This window comes from Pseudorasbora parva, chromosome 12, assembly GCF_024679245.1.
Source record: "Pseudorasbora parva isolate DD20220531a chromosome 12, ASM2467924v1, whole genome shotgun sequence".
Lineage (NCBI taxonomy): Eukaryota > Metazoa > Chordata > Actinopteri > Cypriniformes > Gobionidae > Pseudorasbora > Pseudorasbora parva.
This window is the reverse complement of record NC_090183.1, coordinates 32,097,855-32,121,824: the sequence shown is the minus strand read 5'-3', so window position 1 is coordinate 32,121,824 and position 23,970 is coordinate 32,097,855. Positions and strand designations below refer to the sequence as shown.

The 23,970-nt window shown below is 33.9% G+C and overlaps 1 protein-coding gene across 2 annotated transcripts in view; it reads left to right on the top strand.

Moving 5' to 3' along the window:
• nos1apa (nitric oxide synthase 1 (neuronal) adaptor protein a) overlaps nucleotides 1-23,970 on the top strand; it is a 136,652-nt gene that overhangs the window by 80,150 nt on the left and 32,532 nt on the right. For both annotated transcript variants that reach the window (XM_067459900.1, XM_067459899.1), the window contains 3 exons: nucleotides 4,299-4,407; nucleotides 20,247-20,388; nucleotides 23,165-23,322. In XM_067459900.1, the coding sequence (XP_067316001.1) occupies nucleotides 4,299-4,407; nucleotides 20,247-20,388; nucleotides 23,165-23,322 (409 nt within the window). The remainder of the gene's footprint in view (nucleotides 1-4,298; nucleotides 4,408-20,246; nucleotides 20,389-23,164; nucleotides 23,323-23,970) is intronic.

Below are 23,970 nucleotides of genomic sequence, written 5' to 3'. Positions count from 1 at the left end.
GTCTAAATGTAGCCTATTTTGATATTCTGATTCCTATAATATTACTTGAATCTACTTTTTAATCCACATGTATTATGTTTTAGTTTTGTCTTCCAATAAGTTGAGGTATCATTCATGTCTGTAGCATAAACTGTGCAGGATAAGTTTCACGGCAACGTTTAATACTAAGTAACTGTAATAATATTGACGCACACCTTAGTGTACCAAACGAAGTAATGCGCAAATTTATCGGTCTGCAGATTTTATCGGCTGACGTGAGGCTGTTGTAGATATATTGCATCGCCGTATATGCCGCAGATATGCCACCAATATGAACGAGCGCCCACATCTCACAGTGAGAATATTCACATAAAATTATGTCAAAATTGTCTGTCTTGAGTATGATAGTAAACCATAAGTAATTTATGTATTAAGTGATTGCAAACAGGAAACTTGCCATCACCGGCAGCGTTTAATTTTGGTAATTGTGTTATTTTACATATGCATCTGCTGTTTCTGCTTCTCCACTTGTGTTTTGATCAGGAGATTTAGTACTCGTTCAGAAAATGTGTGATAGTGCCCTCCATTTTCTCATAAAAGACTAGATAAAATAAATTAAAAACAAACAAAAAAATCACTTGACTGAATAAATTTAATAAGGGTCAATCTATATTTGTACAGTGAAGACTAAGTGATATTTTACATTTGATTATTATTTATGTAGCCTACCTGCAAATCTAGTTTAGACTTCATGAGAATTTTTTTTTTTTTTTTTAATTTCTATGCTACTGTTATATTTATGTATAATGTATGTATATTACGTATTACAGTCAAAATTTGTCCAAACTTTTGACTGGTTCTGTACTATAATCTACACATAAAGGATTTCAGCCGATATATATCGATAGCAGACTTTTTTTACTCCCATATATTGGTATCTGCATTGGCCCCCAAAAATATTGGTTGGGCTCTAGTCACAGAACTTTATTAAATGTGCACGTACCTGTAATACAGTAATGCCATTACTCTTATCAAAGATGAGCTTCTGGAAAGTATCATATTCTCATTATATTCTATAAAATAAGGCTACAGGGTTGTGTAGTAAAAAACACTCATTCTATTTTGATGAGTGAAGAAGTGTGTGTTACATATACTCAGCAGATATTTCAGCTCCTCATTTTGCTTTCAGATTTGATAAATTAAAGTGGCGGGAGGGAAAAGCTCTTAAACAGCATGTGTCATCTGTGCAAATCGCTGATGCAGCATGTCTCCCTTAAGTGTCAACAGCAAAGAGAATTCAATTAATGAGCGGAGTTTCTCTTCTCCCATCTGTCCGGGACTCTGCATTCGATGTATCCCTGAATGGACCGGTGGGTTAATATAATTCAGATAATCGTTGTCTAGTACATCTTTTTTACAGGGTTTATCCGATCCCTTTAGAGTCACTGCATGTATCAGCAAGCCAAGCTCTGACATGTAACATGCTGTTATTCTCAGTAGTGTGTTTTGGATCCATATCAAGTCAGCACTGGTCCGAAGGAAGACTATATGGAAAATAAATATTTACCAAGCCAATTCAACAGTGGTACGTGACATTTGTAAGGCTTTTGAAACAAGGTTACTCACTGACAGGCTTTTATCACAAAAGGTCAATCTGCGCTTGCTCTTCAGTTGTGAGAGATCAATATCGTAATGTCTCAGATAATTAGAGGTGTGGGATGCATATCATAGCTGATATTTTTGCAGATAATTGGGAAATTTATATTAATATCAATAATGATGAAATTACCCCCGATAATGAATACATATTCTGTGTGTAATTTTCCTGCAGTAGTGCTTGGTTACACTTTATTTTAAGGTTTCATAGTTTTCATTGTTTCAGTGTAATTATATATTTAAGTACTGAGGAATATTGATTAGTAACATGTTCTTACTATAGGGTTAGGGTAGGATTAGGATTTGGTTTATGGTTAGTTGCATGTAATTATGCATAATTTACTGTTATTACTATGTAACAAGGACCTAGTGTTAGCCAAGTTAGCACAATAATATGCCATTCTAACTAATAACTAACTATGCCATTTTCCATATTCAGTTTATTTGTCATTAAGTAATAAGCTAAACCTTACATTAAAACATCTGTATGTGTGTTTGTTTGGAGAACTTGGAGGCCCTCTTACACATTCTTATGTTTTGTCCGCAGAACTATGTGCACAAGCATCCAGCGGATGTTTTTGTCACACATCTGTGTTTTTTCATCATTCCCATGAGAATTATGTTTTAAAGGTCAATTTTGAAACTAAACGCATTCTTTTGTCAAAGTTAGGTAGACAAAGTAAAATGCATAAATTATATAATCCATTTCAGATAATTCAAAATACCACACAGAGCAAGGTATGTATATATACTTAGAAGTGTGCATCATTTTTCTTATGCAACATCTGCACCGCTTTACCGGGGTTTCCAAAGGTACTAATTTGACCTTCCACAATTTAAGGGCTTAAACATTATTTTAAATTGGGGTTGATTCAATATTATCATGGCATTGAAATAGTGCAGACAACATGGATGGAATTGCAGAATACATTAATAAAACAACTATTTACTGAAAAATGCAGACAGTCACTGAATATCTCAAATTTTGGATGAATAAATCAAAAGTAGCTCTTTACACTTAGAGAGTTCACCCAAAAATGAAAATTATTTTACTCGCCCTGATGTCGTTCCAAAGACTTTTGGTGGATTTTTGATTTCCAGTACAAATATCTAAACATCCTTAAATCAAGATGCATTTACTTGACATGCAATATTAAGAAATTAAGTCTTGATTTTTCTGAGAAATGTCTGGACTTGATCCGTTGTGTTGTAATTATGCCAGACCGAATCAGTTTGGATCAATCAAATTGTCAGGGGCGGGGCCTTTATACGTTGATTGAGATAACGCAACGTAATCATCCACGTCACTAAAGAGTTCTTGGGTTGAATTTGCATATTGATGTGTTATGTTCCCTTCAATTTATACCTTACATTTTATTAAATTGGTCTTAAAAAGAGCATTATAACATTTACCTTCATAAAACCTGCAGAAACCCTTTTTACAGATATTGTATATGTTGCATGACCTTCCAATCTGTCTTATGTTTTTGCAGATTCCTATGAGTTCTAGTTTTCTTTTCCCAGCTCTAAATCTTTGGTCAATTGGACTATAAGTGTTTTTTTGTGTCGTTATTTTTGTTGTTGTTGTTGTTGTTGTTTTTGCAGTTAGATAGAATGAAGTGTTTCAAGGGACTATTAGCTTTCTTTCAAATCCATAGTGTGATGATTTGAGTGCTGTAAAGTCGTCTCTGCTTCCTGCTTCAATTTATTCGCTCTCTGACAAACCTGCTGAAGCAATCTGAGTTTGTTTGTTTGGTGTGTGTTTGGTGTGTGTTTGGTGTGTGTTTGGTGTGTGAGTGTGTGTGTGAGTGTGTGTGTGTGTCTTGTCTCCCTTGTCTGTCAGGGTTTATTCAGTGAATAGCACAATGCAAGGTATACCACCACATATAGTGTCGGCATGCACCAAACCACCTCGCTTTTTCTTGGTAAATGTGTCATGTCATCTTGCACAGAAAGAAGTTGCAGTGGATGTGTTTTATTCATCTGCGACGAAGCATTCCGAGTTTTCTGCTGAAGATTTTCCTCAGTTCCTTGTGACAGCTGCATTGTCACTTTATGAAGCTCTGAAGAAAAACCCTTTTTTCTCTCTTGTGGAGAAAATAAATCCAGATTTGCATGGTCAATTATTTATCTTTTGGTTGATTTAGCAATTTACACTCTGCCCTGCATTGCTACTTGTTTTTTGCTACAAGTCCTATTTGCTTTGGGGTAAATGCACTCAATTACAATAGAATAACATGCATCTGTGATTCGTGTTGTTGCTGCTTTGTTTGCTACACTACTAACATCATTCTTGTTTAGATGCCCTACATTCATAAATGTCCTTTCCACATAACATTAATGGATTCTTGATAAAAGTGCTATGCGCTGCAGCTGTGTTTTGAACCAAAGTATAACAAGACAAAAAAAACTGCTTTTGAAAATGTCAAAAAACTGTCCCGGAAATGTCCCTGTTAATATGTCTCCTTTTGACTCTATTTGCTCCACTTGAATCTACTGTCTTTGTAATCTGGTCAAGTACTTTACCAGTTGGACTGTAAATAATGGCAGTGATTTACATTTTATTTTTAATTAAGTGTAATTGCCTCATTCATTTTTGTGGTTGTTGAGTTCTTACGCAAGGTTTAGTGTGTTCCTGAATTCCTTTTTTTTTTTTTTTACAGGATATTCTACGTATCGCACGACTCTCAAGATTTGAAGATCTTCAGTTACATAGCGAGAGATGGACAGAGCAATGTGTTTCGGTGTAATGTCTTTAAATCAAAGAAAAAGGTAGGCCTCTCTTAATCGTGTCTTCTAGTCAGGACATTGAGTGCTGATGGTGTTCTTTGGACAATGGAATCTTGTCATTAAGGCTCCAAGAGAATGAAAGCTACTGTCAGTTCAGTTCCTTCCCTCTTCAGCACACTTATTTTACTTCAGGGCATATAGCTGAAGAAACCCATCAGAAAAAAGGGAACAGCAGCCCTTGGCCATGAAACGGAAGTGCACTTTTCAGAATAGCTATATTTTTCTTCTCACTGAGTTTAGCATCCAGAGCAGTACAATGATTCAGCAGCAGAGCATGTAAATGATATACTGACAGGGCTTCGTTTTAGTTCTTAAAGCTGTCGAATTCTGATCCCTTTCAAGCTTCCACACTGGATTTGAATCAGAGGCAAATTCAAAAGCTAAATAACTGTTTAGACGCCCACCACTTCTAAGAAGGATTTGACAGCTAAATCTGTTTTTCTCTGCTTGACTGGTTTAAATATTTATTTTTAATATTTGCAATTAATCTACAATATCACAAGAATCAATATAATGTTTTGTTAGAGAGGAAATTTTTGTTTTCCTCCAGTGCTGGTGCCTACACACATTATAAATATATAGAGGATTTCATGCTAAGGGGCAAGTTGCCACAATATCACACCACATTATCACAGAAGTTTCTATATACAAGAACTCAGTGAGAAGTGTAAGCAAAGATGTCAAGTGTATATATAAGGAAAATGCTTATTGTAACAGACAAATACAGTATGACTGATCACCACGTTGTTTGCGGTAGTTGTTGTTTTTTCCCCTCTCTTGTGCACTGTACAAAATGCACTGTTAAATGTACAGTAAAAACAACAGCAGCTGTGGTTGCCAAATTCACCTTAAAAAATAATGACAATGTTTCAGGTGTTGCGGGATGGCATATCGGTGCCTGTAAATTATACAACTTAGAACCGTCTCTTATTATGTGAAATAATGCTAAAAATGCTAAAATAAATTCAATGAATAATTTTAAAGAAAATACAATGTGTCAGTCAGTGACTTCTGAAAATAAATTGGTTTTCACCATATATTTTTTTTGTAAACACCATATAGTTGACATTCTGTAACAGTAACATTACCTGTATAAAATTCAGTTTTCACCATATATGGATATGGTAACACCCTTTTAGAGTGTCATTGTTACATGTAGTTACTATAGTAATAACTAAATTATGCATAATTACCAAGAGGCAACCTCCCAGTTTCAGTTGAAGCCAATACAGATGTGACTTAAACTGCAATTCATTGACTGGCCACTAGGGACAGGCTCCAGAAGGGAGCAGAATCTCATTTATCCCCATGTTAAAATTCCCAACTTTACAGCAGAAAAAAAACATATTTACAAATTGGTACTAATTGTGGTTTTGGTCTATACAGCTAATTGCCTTTCATGACAACTGTGAGGGGGGTGAATTTTTCATTTACATTATATAAAGCCATAAAATTCTGCATAATTAAAGGGATACCTCACCTCTTTTTCATATTAAACTATGTTATTCATTTAACTAAGACGAGTTGATACATACCTCTCTCGTCTGAGTGCGTGCACTTAATCGCTCTGACGCGCGGTGACGATCTGATAGCATTTAGCTTAGCCCACTAAGCCAAGTTCATTCACTATGGTACCAAACAGAGATCGAGTTAGAAGCGACCAAACACCTCCACGTTTTCCCTATTTAAATACAGTTACATGAATATTTGAATGACCTCGTATGGTGACATAAAATAAAACGTGGTGCTTTTCTAAGCGGATTGAAAAGGAGAACTATAATGTATGGCGGAATAGCACTTCTGAGAGTACTTCGACTCGGCGCAGTGAAAAGTCCCGCCTGAAACATCCTCCCTCACATTTGAGATGTGAGGGATGATACACCTGCAGTGTATGGCTCATTCTAAGGTAATAAAAAAATAATAGTTCATTTTGGAAGGTCTTTATACACCACTGAAAACATGTGGTGGTCATAATTGTTGGCACCCCTGGTAAGTATGCACATCCTGATTCTGCCGAGTTAGACGAGTTCCTGGGACAACAAGGGAGGTGCTTAAGGTAAAATGGATCAACCAATCAGATTACTCATGTGACGTCACATCATCTGCCAGCTTGCGCGCCACTTTTTGAATTTATCCCTTTGACATCGCCTTCATTTCACCGAGGTAAGAGCATTTTATTTACTCTGTATATGTATTATTAATTTCAATTTCATGATGGATTAATTTGCAACGTGAACATTTGCTAAACTGCTCAAATAAGGTGCAAATCACGGAACCCCTCTCCCATCGGGCAGGCGCTCGGATCCGGTCACTCTGTGGTGTTTCCCCCGCGATCGCGCATCGGATCCGGTCACTCTGTGTGGTGTTTCCCCCGCGATCGCGCATCCGATCCGGTCACTCTGTGGTGTTTCCCCCGCTATCGCGTATCGGATCCGGTCACTCTGTGTGGTGTTTCCCCCGCGATCGCGCATCGGATCCGGTCACTCTGTGTGGTGTTTCCCCCGCGATCGCGCATCGGATCCGGTCACTCTGTGTGGTGTTTCCCCCGCGATCGCGCATCGGATCCGGTCACTCTGTGGTGTTTCCCCCGCGATCGCGCATCCGATCCGGTCACTCTGTGGTGTTTACCCCGCGATCGCGCATTGGATCTTTTCCGATTATTTATATCACCTTTTTTATGTATTCGTTTAACAGACCTTATACTGACCCTTTTGTAAAATAGAAGCTTAACACTTTCGCGGATGGATTATTATTATATTAATAATAATAGCCTAATAATAGTAATGAAATATATCGTGTGGACCCAGGGACATCATATTCTTATGTTGATCCAGGGACTTCATTCATTATAGCTCATCTAATATAAGACAAACATTAATTAATCACTGTATTTAAATAATAATAATAATAATAACCTAATAATAATGCAAATAATAGCCTAATAATAATAATAATAATAATGAAATATATCGTGTGGACCCAGGGACATCATATTCTTATGTTGATCCAGGGACTTCATTCATTATAGCTCATCTAATATAAGACAAACATTAATTAATCACTGTATTTAAATAATAATAATAATAATAATAATAATAATAATAACCTAATAATAATGCAAATAATAGCCTAATAATAATAATAATGAAATATATCGTGTGGACGCAGGGACATCATATTCTTATGTTGATCCAGGGACTTCATTCATTATAGCTCATCTAAAATAAGACAAACATTAATTCATCACTGTATTTAAATAATAATAATAATAATAATAAAAATAATAATAGCATAATAATAATAATAATAATAATAATAACCTAATAATCATAATAATAATAGCATAATAATAATAATAATAATAGTAATAATAATAACCTAATAATAATAATAATAATAATAATAATAACCTAATAATCATAATAATAATAACCTAATAATCATAATAATAATAATAATAATAGCCTAATAATAATAATAATAATAATAATAATAATAATAATAACCTAATAATAATAATAATAACCTAATAATAATAATATTATTAATAATAATGAAATATATCGTGTGGACCCAGGGACATCATATTCTTATGTTGACCTAGGGACTTCATTCATTATAGCTCATCTAATATAAGACAAACATTAATTAATCACTGTATTTAAATAATAATAATAACCTAATAATAATACAAATAATAGCCTAATAATAATAATAATTACCTAATAATAATACAAATAATAGCCTAATAATAATAATAATAATAATAATAATAACCAAATAATGATAATAATAATATTAATAATAGTAATGAAATATATCGTGTGGACCCAGGGACATCATATTCTTATGTTGATCCAGGGACTTCATTCATTATAGCTCATCTAATATAAGACAAACATTAATTAATCACTGTATTTAAATAATAATAATAATAACCTAATAATAATAATAATAATATTAATAATAATAATGAAATATATCGTGTGGACCCAGGGACATCATATTCTTATGTTGATCCAGGGACTTCATTCATTTTAGCTCATCTAATATAAGACAAACATTAATTAATCACTGTATTTAAATAATAATAATAATAACCTAATAATAATACAAATAACAGCCTAATAATAATAATAGCCTAATAATAATAATAATAATAATAATAATAAAAATAATGAAATATATCGTGTGGACCCAGGGACATCATATTCTTATGTTGATCCAGGGACTTCATTCATTATAGCTCATCTAATATAAGACAAACATTAATTAATCACTGTATTTAAATAATAATAATAATAATAATAACCTAATAATAATACAAATAATAGCCTAATAATAATAATAATAATAATGAAATATATCGTGTGGACCCAGGGACATCATATTCTTATGTTGATCCAGGGACTTCATTCATTATAGCTCATCTAATATAAGACAAACATTAATTAATCACTGTATTTAAATAATAATAATAATAATAACCTAATAATAATACAAATAATAGCCTAATAATAATAATAATAATAATGAAATATATTGTGTTGACCCAGGGACATCATATTCTTATGTTGATCCAGGGACTTCATTCATTATAGCTCATCTAAAATAAGACAAACATTAATAAATCACTGTATTTAAATAATAATAATAACCTAATAATAATACAAATAATAGCCTAATAATAATAATAATAATAATAATAATAATAATAATGAAATATATCGTGTGGACCCAGGGACATCATATTCTTATGTTGATCCAGGGACTTCATTCATTATAGCTCATCTAATATAAGACAAACATTAATTAATCACTGTATTTAAATAATAATAATAATAGCCTAATAATAATAATAATATTAATAATAATAATGAAATATATTGTGTTGACCCAGGGACATCATATTCTTATGTTGATCCAGGGACTTCATTCATTATAGCTCATCTAATATAAGACAAACATTAATTAATCACTGTATTTAAATAATAATAATAATAGCCTAATAATAATAATAATATTAATAATAATAATGAAATATATTGTGTTGACCCAGGGACATCATATTCTTATGTTGATCCAGGGACTTCATTCATTATAGCTCATCTCAGAGGTGGTAAAAGTACTCAAAAGTTATACTCGAGTGAAAGTATATATACCTAAATAAAAAAATACTCCAGTAAAAGTAGAAAGTCCTCCATTCAAACATCACTTGAGTAAAAGTACAAAAGTATCCGATTTAAAACGTACTCAAGTACCGAAAGTAAAAAGTACATTCAAATTAACTGTAAATATCAATAAGCAGATAAAATCTTTTCAGACTGATATGCAATGCTTTAATTGAACAAATGATAAGATTAGATACTGCAATTAAGAATTTGTTAGATTTGCAATTAATAGGAGACAATGAAGCACCTTAACGCAGTATAGGGGTTAAACTTAAAATAGACCATAACATTAGCTCCATAAAACAGATGAGGAGCAAGATACTATTACCTAATTCAAAATTAATTCAAATCCATAACCACAATGACATTTTACGTAACAATTAGTTTATAGTCATGTGCCTCAACAAGTAAAGTCATACTATAATTTTGCCAATTGTTATGATTAATGATTAATTAAGCAGACAACTGAGAGTCGGAATGCATGGCTTTGAATACATGAATTTACATTATTAGTTAATGTAATATGTTATTAGGGAATTAATGATGTCATATTTAATTAATAGCAATTCATATATTACTTAATCTATTAATCATAGAGAATGTTCATTAGTTGCTGATGCAGTAATCATTAATAAATGGTTTAGTTCTTCATTAGTAATACATTAACTCATGATTATCTGTGCATTAGTTAGGCATGAATTATAATAGTGCACCTGTATTGTAAAATGTTACCGATGTTTTCATAGTAAATTGTGTGCCGCAAAAAAAAAAAGGTGGGGAAACCCTGAGCTAACGTTAGTGTGGCAAACCTGACTTGTCAGCTTTTCCAAGTCTATACCCGACTGGATCATCCATGACTGACCAGACCGGTTTGGAAATCAAGTGTAATAAATACTTAATACTTGGAGCGGGCATGGGGAAATGTATAGGAGTAAAAAGTAAACTTTGCCTTTAATATTGTAGTGGAGTAAGAGTAAAAGTAGATGCAAATAAAATATACTCAAGTAAAGTACAGATCCCCGAAAAAAATACTTAAGTAAAGTATCAAAGTATTTTTACTTGATTACTTACCACCCCTGCATCTAATATAAGACAAACATTAATTAAGCAAATTGCCAAGAAAGTTTCTTCCACATCTGGATTTTATTTTTATTTTTACTTGCTTCTTGCTTACAAATCTGTCCATTTATATTTACAGAAATACACTCTGCAGTCTCCAGACCTTACTGAGAGAAAAACTGGGGGAGGAGCCACCTTTTAGTCTGCTGACCCATACATTTGGACCACAAGTTGTAGATGTTGTCATCTAATTTTTAATCAGTCAGTTTAAGTAGATGTACACTGAGCCAGTGAGCACAATATCAAATTAATGTTAAATTGTTACAAACATTGTCATCTTAGTTTAATTAAGTGATGTTACAGTTAATTGATTTAAATATACAACATATCACTGTTAGAGAACACATTCAGACAGCAGAGTAATGTTAAACGTTCAATTTACAATTAAAGATGTAATTCTTTTTTTTTTTTTCAGATTTGTTTTGAAACAATACATGTAAATATATACAGTAAATAAATAAATAATACAAAAATAAGACAATCTTTAGACCAGGGGTTTGTTCTGATGGAACTTCATAAAGGTATGCATGGGATATAAGATTAATGCAACCTTTTTCCACCAATCTGCAAGCTGACTTAAGTATTTCTCCTGACTTCAAAGAGGCCTTTTTCATTCTTCCAACTGCCTGCAAATCATGAATGACCAGGAAGTATCCAACTGTCTTCTTGATGAGAATGCTGATAAGATCATCTAGTCTGCGGTTCCTCATGCCACCCAAAAATTGATATTTGAGGTGATGGGAAAATCTAATTGGACAAGCAAAGAAAAACAACACAATACATGTTTAATATGATAGTGTCTAATTTTTTATATAAATACGTTCCAAATGCATTATGATTGTATTACATTAATTTTCATTAACTGAAGTTGCATAAGTTTAATTTCAAATATTACCTTTAAAGAAGATTGTTTGTATCGGAGTCAGCATGGTTATAGCACCATACAAAGTCAGACCATGTGTGTCCTATTTCCAGCCAGTAATACTTGAAGTATGAGCAAAGAGCTGGGAAATCTTCAAACCTCTTGAGGAATTGCTCAGCTGTTGATTTAAAATCTTGATGCTATTTTAACAGAAATGGAAAAATATACATATTAATATTTTATATAAAATAGTTATATAAATAGTTAAAGTACAATTAAGGAAGCAAAATTGAATAGTTAATTTTACGTCCCTGGATTAACATAAGAATGTGATGTCCCTAAAGGTCACAATATATATTTCATTATTATTATTAGGCAATTCATATTATTAGGCTATATTATTATAGTTATTATTTAAATGAACTATAATGAATGAAGTCCCTGGATCAACATAAGAATATGATGTCCCTGGGTCAACACGATATATTTCATTATTATTATTAATATTATTATTATTATTATTAGGTTATTATTATTATTATTTAAATACAGTGATTAATTAATGTTTGTCTTAAATTAGATGAGCTATAATGAATGAAGTCCCTGGATCAACATAAGAATATGATGTCCCTGGGTCCACACGATATATTTCATTATTATTATTAATATTATTATTATTATTATTAGGTTATTATTATTATTATTTAAATACAGTGATTAATTAATGTTTGTCTTATATTAGATGAGCTATAATGAATGAAGTCCCTGGATCAACATAAGAATATGATGTCTCTGGGTCCGCACGATATATTTCATTATTATTATTAATATTATTATTATTATTATTAGGTTATTATTATTATTATTTAAATACAGTGATTAATTAATGTTTGTCTTATATTAGATGAGCTATAATGAATGAAGTCCCTGGATCAACATAAGAATATGATGTCCCTGGGTCCACACGATATATTTCATTATTATTATTAATATTATTATTATCATTATTAGGTTATTATTATTATTAGGCTGTTATTTGTATTATTATTAGGTTATTATTATTATTAGATTATTATTATTTAAATACAGTGATTAATTAATGTTTGTCTTATATTAGATGAGCTATAATGAATGAAGTCCCTGGATCAACATAAGAATATGATGTCCCTGGGTCCACACGATATATTTCATTATTATTATTATCATTATTAGGTTATTATTATTATTATTAGGTTATTATTTGTATTATTATTAGGTTATTATTATTATTAGGCTATTATTTGTATTATTATTAGGTTATTATTATTATTATTATTTAAATACAGTGATTAATTAATGTTTGTCTTATATTAGATGAGCTATAATGAATGAAGTCCCTGGATCAACATAAGAATATGATGTCCCTGGGTCCACACGATATATTTCATTATTATTATTATTATTATTATTATTATTATTAGGTTATTATTATTATTATTTAAATACAGTGATGAATTAATGTTTGTCTTATATTAGATGAGCTATAATGAATGAAGTCCCTGGATCAACATAAGAATATGATGTCCCTGGGTCCACACGATATATTTCATTATTATTATTAATATTATTATTATCATTATTAGGTTATTATTATTATTAGGCTGTTATTTGTATTATTATTAGGTTATTATTATTATTAGATTATTATTATTTAAATACAGTGATTAATTAATGTTTGTCTTATATTAGATGAGCTATAATGAATGAAGTCCCTGGATCAACATAAGAATATGATGTCCCTGGGTCCACACGATATATTTCATTATTATTATTATCATTATTAGGTTATTATTATTATTATTAGGTTATTATTTGTATTATTATTAGGTTATTATTATTATTAGGCTATTATTTGTATTATTATTAGGTTATTATTATTATTATTATTTAAATACAGTGATTAATTAATGTTTGTCTTATATTAGATGAGCTATAATGAATGAAGTCCCTGGATCAACATAAGAATATGATGTCCCTGGGTCCACACGATATATTTCATTATTATTATTATTATTATTATTATTATTATTAGGTTATTATTATTTAAATACAGTGATGAATTAATGTTTGTCTTATATTAGATGAGCTATAATGAATGAAGTCCCTGGATCAACATAAGAATATGATGTCCCTGGGTCCACACGATATATTTCATTATTATTATTATTATTATTAGGCTATTATTTGTATTATTATTAGGTTATTATTATTATTATTATTATTATTATTATTATTATTTAAATACAGTGATTAATTAATGTTTGTCTTATATTAGATGAGCTATAATGAATGAAGTCCCTGGATCAACATAAGAATATGATGTCCCTGGGTCCACACGATATATTTCATTATTATTATTATTATTATTAGGCTATTATTTGCATTATTATTAGGTTATTATTATTATTATTATTATTTAAATACAGTGATTAATTAATGTTTGTCTTATATTAGATGAGCTATAATGAATGAAGTCCCTGGATCAACATAAGAATATGATGTCTCTGGGTCCACACGATATATTTCATTATTATTATTAATATTATTATTATTATTATTAGGTTATTATTATTATTATTTAAATACAGTGATGAATTAATGTTTGTCTTATATTAGATGAGCTATAATGAATGAAGTCCCTGGATCAACATAAGAATATGATGTCCCTGGGTCCACACGATATATTTCATTATTATTATTATTATTATTATTATTAGGCTATTATTTGTATTATTATTAGGTTATTATTATTATTATTATTAGGCTATTATTATTATTATTATTAGGTTATTATTATTACTATTATTATTATTAGGTTATTATTATTATTAGGTTATTATTATTATTATGCTATTATTATTATTATTATTATTATTATTATTATTATTTAAATACAGTGATGAATTAATGTTTGTCTTAATTTAAAATGAGCTATAATGAATGAAGTCCCTGGATCAACATTAGAATATGATGTCCCTGGGTCCACACGAAATATTTCATTATTATTATTATTATTATTATTAGGCTATTATTTGTATTATTATTAGGTTATTATTATTATTATTTAAATACAGTGATTAATTAATGTTTGTCTTATATTAGATGAGCTATAATGAATGAAGTCCCTGGATCAACATAAGAATATGATGTCCCTGGGTCCACACGATATATTTCATTATTATTATTAGGCTATTATTATTAATATAATAATAATCCATCCGCGAAAGTGTTAAGCTTCTCTTTTACAAAAGGGTCAGTATAAGGTCTGTTAAACGAATACATAAAAAAGGTGATATAAATAATCGGAAAAGATCCAATGCGCGATCGCGGGGTAAACACCACAGAGTGACCGGATCGGATGCGCGATCGCGGGGGAAACACCACAGAGTGACCGGATCCGATGCGCGATCGCGGGGGAAACACCACAGAGAGTGACCGGATCCGATACGCGATAGCGGGGGAAACACCACAGAGTGACCGGATCGGATGCGCGATCGCGGGGGAAACACCACACAGAGTGACCGGATCCGATACGCGATCGCGGGGGAAACACCACACAGAGTGACCGGATCCGATACGCGATAGCGGGGGAAACACCACAGAGTGACCGGATCGGATGCGCGATCGCGGGGGAAACACCACACAGAGTGACCGGATCCGATACGCGATAGCGGGGGAAACACCACAGAGTGACCGGATCGGATGCGCGATCGCGGGGGAAACACCACACAGAGTGACCGGATCCGATGCGCGATCGCGGGGGAAACACCACACAGAGTGACCGGATCCGATGCGCGATCGCGGGGGAAACACCACAGAGTGACCGGATCCGAGCGCCTGCCCGATGGGAGAGGGGTTCCGTGATTTGCACCTTATTTGAGCAGTTTAGCAAATGTTCACGTTGCAAATTAATCCATCATGAAATTGAAATTAATAATGCATATACAGAGTAAATAAAATGCTCTTACCTCGGTGAAATGAAGGCGATGTCAAAGGGATAAATTCAAAAAGTGGCGCGCAAGCTGGCAGATGATGTGACGTCACATGAGTAATCTGATTGGTTGATCCATTTTACCTTAAGAACCTCCCTTGTTGACCCAGGAACTCGTCTAACTCGGCAGAATCAGGATGTGCGGTAAGTATCATCAAATATGGCTGTAAAAAATACATCTGCATTATTTATCTTTTTGATCTTTTATTTTAAAAACTTCACAAAAATCTAACCTTTCATTGAAGTAAAAGAATTGAAAGTGGGGGGTAAATCGCATTATAAAAATAAATGCTTTTCTTCAAAACACGTTGGCCACAATTATTGGCACCCTTTTATTAAATACTTTTTGCAACCTCCTTTTGCCAAGATAACAGCTCTGAGTTTGGAGAACACCTGACTAGAGATCAGAGACCATTCCTCCATACTGAATCTCTCCAGATCCTTCAGATTCCCAGATCAATTTTGGTGCTGCTTCTCTTCAGTTTACCCCACTCATTCTCTAGGGTTCATGTCAGGGAACTAGGACTGTCATGGCAGAAGCTTCATTTTTTTGCCGAGTGACACATTTCTGTGTTGAATTTGATGTTTGTTTTTTTATCATTGTCCTGATGGAAGATCCAACCACGGCCCATTATAAGATTTCCAACAGAGGTCGTTTTATCTGTTGGTATTTGCTAGAATCCATGACACCATGTATCTGAACAAGATGTCCAGGACCTCCAGCAAAAAAAATAGGCTCACGACATAAAAGATCCAGCGGTATTTTTAGCAGTGGGCATGGGGTATTTTTTTTTAAATCCCTGTTTGCACCAAACCCATCTGGTAGATTTGCTCCCCAAAAGCTCTTTTTATAATTTCATCGGACCACAGAACCAGTCGTTTTGAATTTCCAGTTGTGTCTGACAACTGAATATGCTGGAGTTTCTGGACGAGCGAGGAAGTTTTTTTCTTGAATTCCTCACAAAAAAACACGTGGTGATGTAGTGGTTGTTTAATTTTTAATTTTATTTATTTGTAAGGCTTTCTGACCCCAAGATACAACTAATCTCTGAGATTCTCCATCTGTGATCCTTGGAGAGTCTTTGTGCACTCAAACATTCCTCCTCGCCGTGTATTAAGACAGCATAGGCATGCATCCTTTTTTAGCCAGATTTTTAACATCTTTAGTTGATTGGAACTTCTTAATTATTGCCCTGATGATGGAAAATGTGATTTTCAATGCTTTAGCTATTTTCTTCCAGCCATTTTCTAATTTTGTAAAGCTCAACAATCTTGTGCTGCACATCAGAACTATATTCTTTGGTTTTACTAATGGTGATGATGATTAAGGGGATACAGCCTTTGTGCTTCCTTATATTTATACTTCTGTGGAATAAGACATCATAGCTGGACAATTTCATGTTCTTTGTCACCCTGGTGTGCTAAACAAAGAAATATTAATGGGAATATTCTTCAGAGATATTTTACTCATAAAATTGTTTAGGGGTGCCAATAGTTGTGGCTGTGTTTTGGGGGAAAAAAGTATTTATTTCATAATGTGATTTACCTCCCATTTTCAATTCTTTTACTTCAATGAAAGGTTAGATTTTTTTGTTTTTTTGTTTTTGTTTGTTTTTTTAAATAGAAGATCAAAAGGATAAACAATGCTGATTTATTTTTTACAGCCATATTTGATGATATTTACCAGGGGTGCCAAAACATTTGGCCACCACTGTATGTATATTATATTGCATTTCTGTTAAAAGAGCCTCATAAATACTACAAACTGCACCTATAAGATGGTTTGTGCAACTTAACATCATTTTTTTATACTGAAACTTGTCTATGCATTGTTTGTTTTGTAAGTCTTGAACAGGCATGTCACATAAAATGCTGTGAGAGACATAAGAGACACTAAGCGGAATACAACTTTCCAGTCATCTTTAAACTGACTTTTTGTTTCATTCCTCATTCTTCTTTGGAATGGATGTGAAATTTCAAATAGCATTGAGAATGAGCACCCTGTAAAAACAAAGACTGTAAAGCGTAGAAGACTATTATTACGAAAGCCTGACACATGGCCTCAATATTACCCGTGTTTCTTTCGTCATAAAAAAATGTGGGATTTCCACAATGGCTATTGATTTATAGAGCAGAAGTTTGGCTGTGGCGAAAGGCAATCAAGAAAGAAGTATTCTTTATTTAACAAAGATTCTTTAGAAAGATGATGCTCATTTAAGTTGAAAGCCCTGTCTGGCCCATTTCTCCCCAGCTTCACTGTTCATTACAGACCAAGCCATTCAGAGCTTTTCTGGGTAATTGTACATCAACTGCTCCAGTGTGCTCTCAATAAACTGAGGATAGATCTGCACTGATCATTTCACCTTTTACTGTCTGCAGATTCAAACACTGTAGTCGGAATAATGTTGTCTCGCGATCATCCATCAAAATATGGAATTGTCGGTTTTTGAGAAAGTCTCATTGAGTCTGCAGACTGATCCAGTGTTTAAATGGACACTAGCAAGTTAGACAAAGTGGCACTCATAATAGGGGCGTAAGCCCGTTCACACCAAAAACGTTAATTATAAAGATAACACAAACTCATTTAACATCTAAACCAAAAAATGTTCTGCTTATTATAAGCATGTGCTGCAGTTAAGTCGTCTGCCGCTTTAAATGCTCTTTAAAGAAGGATGGATTTCTGATTAGCCAGGGAGAAAAAGGCATTCTGAAAGTGATTCCAACCATTTTGTTGATCTGTGCCATTTTTGTTATAGTTGCGGTATGGATTCTGCTACTCTTTAGTTATACAGTAGTTTAGCTAGTCGTAATGAAACCATACTATCCGATAGAGATGGAGGTGCTTAAGATTACTTTTACCAAATAAATGTGCCTGTTCACATTCTGTATGCCATAGTTTATTGGTGACACAAATTGAATTAAACATTAGTACCATACCTCTTTTATTTGATGGTTCCCACATTGCTTTTGGGACAAACTATTGTATTTTAAATCGCCTGATGCACATTTAGACATTTTCAAGCATTTCTATTTATTTATAACAAATTTGAGTTGTTTTAAAAAGTGTCTTTTGATTGTCTGCTTGTACGATTGGCAGCATTCTGGTTTTCCACATTTTCTGGCTACAAGCATACCATCTGAAATTAAAAGCGTGGGATTGGGAATCAAACGCTGTCACGATTATTTAAATGAGTATAAGTCATATTAAATAATTCCCCTTTTGTTTGAGTCCCTTTGTTTTTGTTCCCTGACTAAACAGACTTCAGACTTTCATCTTTTGTTTACCCTGATGATGCCCCCATTATCAGATTTTGACTCTAAAGCAGATGATACATGGGGCAACTTTTTGAGCAAAGTTTCTAAAAGATGTTTTCCCATTGGGAATGGGCAACAAATTTCTCTTTGGATATCCAGATAGAAATGTGTTGCCCTTTCTCAATGGGAAAGTGCCCAAGCAACATCTTTCAGCAACATTGCTTAAAAAGTTGCCCTGTGTATCATCAGCTTAAAGGCCCTTTCACACTGGACGCGATTTTGACGCGCAAATAATAGTAATGATAAATGAGTGCTTCCACACTGAACGTGAATGTGGTGTGGCGAACATAACATTTATTTTTATTGTTTCGATGCCGAATTTTTTTACTCTAGGGGCGACCGCTTTAACCAATCACAGACAAGGAAACAAAGGTGATGAAATGTCCAGTTGATGTCACGAGCTATTCAATCAACATTAACCTTTGTTAATGTTTGTTATGGCATTTCTCATTAAATTACAGCTGTAGTTTTCGTTAAAGCTATACAGCTGCAGCTGTGTTTACAGACAGCAATAACTTAACCTTTTATAAAATGTTTTTTTTTTTGTACCTCGTTTCCTTGATTGTGGAAAGTGAACGCGTTTCCATCAGTACGTCTGTGGCACTTAAATGTTTACACTGTGACTCAACTGAAAACAGCTGCTCCGGATCGATTGATTCCCTGAAGTGTGTGTTTGTCTCATCAGATGCGCTGCTACTGTAGGAGCTCCTCAAATTGTCCCATAAACTTTGGAAAGTAAGTGCAGAACTGGCCATGGTAAAGTTTTAGCTCCTGTACAAGATTAGCATACTGACTCTGTTCTTTAAGACTGGGTTCACCCAAAACCTTCTTTTCAGTCCTTTAAATAAAATGAAATGCTCGTCTTCACTGAATGATGAAGTCTCAGTTTTTTTTTAGCTATCGCCGCAAATGTTTTTTAAATGTTGGAGCTCTTAAAAACGTCGCAAAATCGTGTCACGGCTGATGTTAATGGTTTTGACACTAAATATCCGCATGCAAAATATTCACTTATTCGCTTCGCTTTTTCGTTACGTGTCTGGTGTGAAAGGGCCTTAACTCAGTTAAAAAATCTATCTGTCTCTGTCTGTCTTTCTTCAATCTGTCTGTTTTTCTTCGATCCTTCCTTTTTTTTGATGAATTGGTCATCCAATAGTGAAAATGCTGTATTTAAAAAATATTTAAATATAAATATATAGAAAGTCCTTGTATTATTAATTCTGTATGGTAAAATGAAAGCATTTGTGGTTTTGACTTTTGTTTCAGCCCAGAACTTGGATTTCAGACAGTACATATTAATACTAAGCTCACCTTCATTTCTCTGTAGAGCCAAGCCATGCGGATAGTGCGAACAGTGGGTCAGGCTTTTGAGGTCTGTCATAAGCTTAGCCTTCAGCACACCCAGCAGAACGCAGATGGCCAGGAAGACGGTGACACTGACAAGACATGCACAGATTCTGGAGTACCAGGTACTGTAATGAATGGTATCCTCTTGTGTTAGTTAGTGTACTCCTCTTCCACGTCAGGTTTTTATTCTCCAGACTCCCTCTAATTGTCTGATTGTGCCCCTTGAACATGGAGTGATGTTTCTGTTGATCTGTGACACACTTTGATTTAGCGAAGGGAAAGTCCATGCAGTTATTCAAGGTGTTTTGGTGCAATCCACCGCAGTGAGTTTGAGGAAGCCTTTGTGTGCCGAGGCTTTGATAGGCAGGCTGGAACAGCACCTCTGATTGCTTGCGTCTGGGGGGCAGATCTCACGGTGCAAGGGCCACAGGTTCATGCTGAGCATCCTCCCACAGCTCCCTCTGGACAGGTTTTCCTTTCAAATGCAGATGAGATCCAGCTCACCCACACACTCTTTCTAATCTGTGCAGGATTCCCCAGCCCCAACACGCTGCGGTGTCACAGGGATGGGACTCGCAATGTTTAACAGCTCCACTGCTGGCCCAGTGTTAGGACAGGAAGACCTCAATAACGCACATGGGAAAAAGTGAACGGGCACTTTACACTGTAAAAAAAAAAATCACGTCTCCAATTGAACATTTTCTAGTCTTAAAAGTTGTAAAAACTTTTGAACATATTAATTTTTTGACCAAGAGAACTTTTTGGCAGCTGTTCATAGCAAACACATTTGTTTTTCCAATTTTTTTCTAGAGATTGCAGCTCTCTATGTGGTTATTAGTTGTTTAAATATTTAATAGATCAAATTCATAGCAATACACTACATGATATTAGTTATATTTTATGTTAGACAGATGGGGGGAATATATTATCTTGAGGCGATGTGCAATATACTGTGCATAGGAATGGGATTTGTCAACGGAATGTGTGTTGTAAATAACTTTGTTTATTATAGGAGTGATCTTTTTCTGGTCCAGAATTGCCTTTTTAGCCCGTAGAGAGTCTGTAAGGGTCTGTGTCCCATTACATGTAGTTGAGTGTGGGGTAAATGCCTCTGACCTCAGTTTTCCTTTTATAACTCGTGTTATGTTCAGTAATACAATACACAGTTTATGATCTGGGTCAAATTGTCACCCTAAAATAGCCATAATCCCCACAATTTGCATTTTAAATGTAAATTGTGGGGATTGCGTAATGATGTCATTGATCTTTTTACCATGTATAAATTACACATATTTATTAGATTACCCATATGTATTGATAAAAAAAAATTCCTGTGCAATTTAATCAGTCCTACTGTTTGACAAATACATTCTTAAAATTAGAAATATTCACTTTAGCCTCTCAAATAATGTAATGAAAATGAAATGCTTAAAATATAATTACACAAGAATGTTGTTCAAAATCGTTTTAGCACGGCTGTCACTGCTTGACATGTCAGGTCAACTACCCATTTCCAGAAATACCGATCTGCTGTACAGACTGAGTGAAGGTGTGGTCGGAACATGCATGGGGCCCCATATCAGTAACACAATCTCTCCCACAGGGGATCCACAGTTTACTCAGGAAACATCAGTGTTTAGTCAGAATATCTATTTTACCTGTGTGTGGATAAAGGCAGTTTGTGCAAAAAATCTAATATTTTCACTGACAGCAGAACTTTGTTCCCTTCAAACCAGTGTTATATTAGTATCATTGAGATACCATTCTATTTTTTATTAACATTTTATGTCAGTTTTTATTTTACTTTTGTACATTTTTAAGGTTCTGTATGTTTTGACTCTACTAAAGCATAAAAAGTGTCATGCCTGCAGAAATTTGGGAAAAAAACTGCTAAACTGGCATACTCATTTCTCAGAAAAACAATGCTACAGCCATTTATTCTTCTTTGAAATGTGCGTTCTTTGTCAGAATGTCTGTTTTTGTTTCGTCTGTGCGTATTCGCACGCTGCCAGTTTAGACAATATTATTGCAACATCACATGTTGCCAGTTAGCGGAAAACACAGAGTATTGCTGCCATGGAAGCTACCCGACTGAAAAAGTATCGGCATCCATCTAAAAATCTGCTGCTGTTGCGCGTCCTCAGTCTGGCTACCCACGTGAGTTTAGAGTCTGAGGAAGAGGGGGCGGGAAACAACTCTCTCCAATATTTTAAATTTGGCCCGCAGTACTATTTCAACCACTAACTGTCAATATTACATACTGCATCTTTAAAGAAAGTGTATGTAAGATTGTGGGCAAAACTGGTACTGCAATCACTTTCCCCTCTCTCCCTCCCCCTTGACTCGAGGTTGCCAGGATCTGCAGGATCCAGCAGGAATGTTTGTAGATCTGCAGCTGTGGTAACTAGAGCAGATCTGGCAACCGGGATGCAGAAACACTACTGACTTTGTGAGGGTCGATAGGTGGAGGGCGGAGTTTCAGGCCAAAACACAAAATGTCAACATCAACATCAGTTGAGGGCTGCAACATCAACTTTTAAATGACAATATCCTGGCCGGATTACTGTTGTCAGTGATATAAGTATTTGAAATGAACATGATTTCTTAAAGTCTTGTGACATATCAGGGCCATTTTATGATTAATTGAAATAAATTCCTTACATACGGTTCCTTAAATAGTTTATTTTCATTAGCTGTATTCATTTTGTTGCTTTAGTTTAGTACATCAAGTTAAACTAAATTAAAATGAGAACTGTTTTTTGGCTGCATGGCATAAACCTAACAAAAGTAAGGCTCATGCTTAAGTTTTTTTCAGTGAGCTTTTTCTTTAATCCCTCTATGCATGATTTCTAGTTTGGTAATTCATATTTAACAAGATAAATTGTTTCTTTTCTAAAGGGCGGGAGCTCACAGGGGCCGAAAAGCCGGCTACAGATGAGACAGACATTGATGCAGAAGAGCTTCCCCTCCCCGACAGCACAATGGACGAGTTCAATCGTGGAGTCACTGACCTGGATGCGGCCAAGAAAGAGGAAGATGTCACCAAGGACAAAAAGGTATCCAGCTGCAGCTCGCTTGCCTACTTAATTATTCAAATCATATCAATAATTAACCACAATTTTCCATAATGTCAGGCTCTCAAAGTAGTTTGTTATATTAGCTTTTATGCACACATCCCTTGCACTGTATCTTCCAATTAACTCGAGTAATCGAGGGAATGTTGTTCAATGCACATTGTTTTGCAGATTAGGTTTGTTTTACGCTCACGGCTGTGTTCAGCCTGGGGTCCAGATGCAGCTATAAGCCTATTAACATAATCTTGTAGTGTGAAAACAGCTGTGCTGCAAAGGATTATGTAATGATACTGTGACCCTGACTAGCTGAGACATTCTTCAAGAGAATTATTATGGTAATGACAGTTTAGTGTGGATGAGATGAAGGTGACAAACAAGGTACTGGAGTATTTTTGGATCTGGATTGTCATCATTGCATTGAAATTATCTCCATTGATAAGTTTCACCATCGGGATCATCTAAATAACATGCATTCTAATAGAGTTGGACTGAGGTTTTGAGTCTGCCTAAAAATAGCAGCATGAGCATTCGTTGTGTTGAATGCAGGTTTTCTGTTGTCCATAAAGCTTATTTGTTCTACCTCGCTGAAGTCTGTTTATCTTTCCGCTCAGGCATAATTTTGTGGGTTTG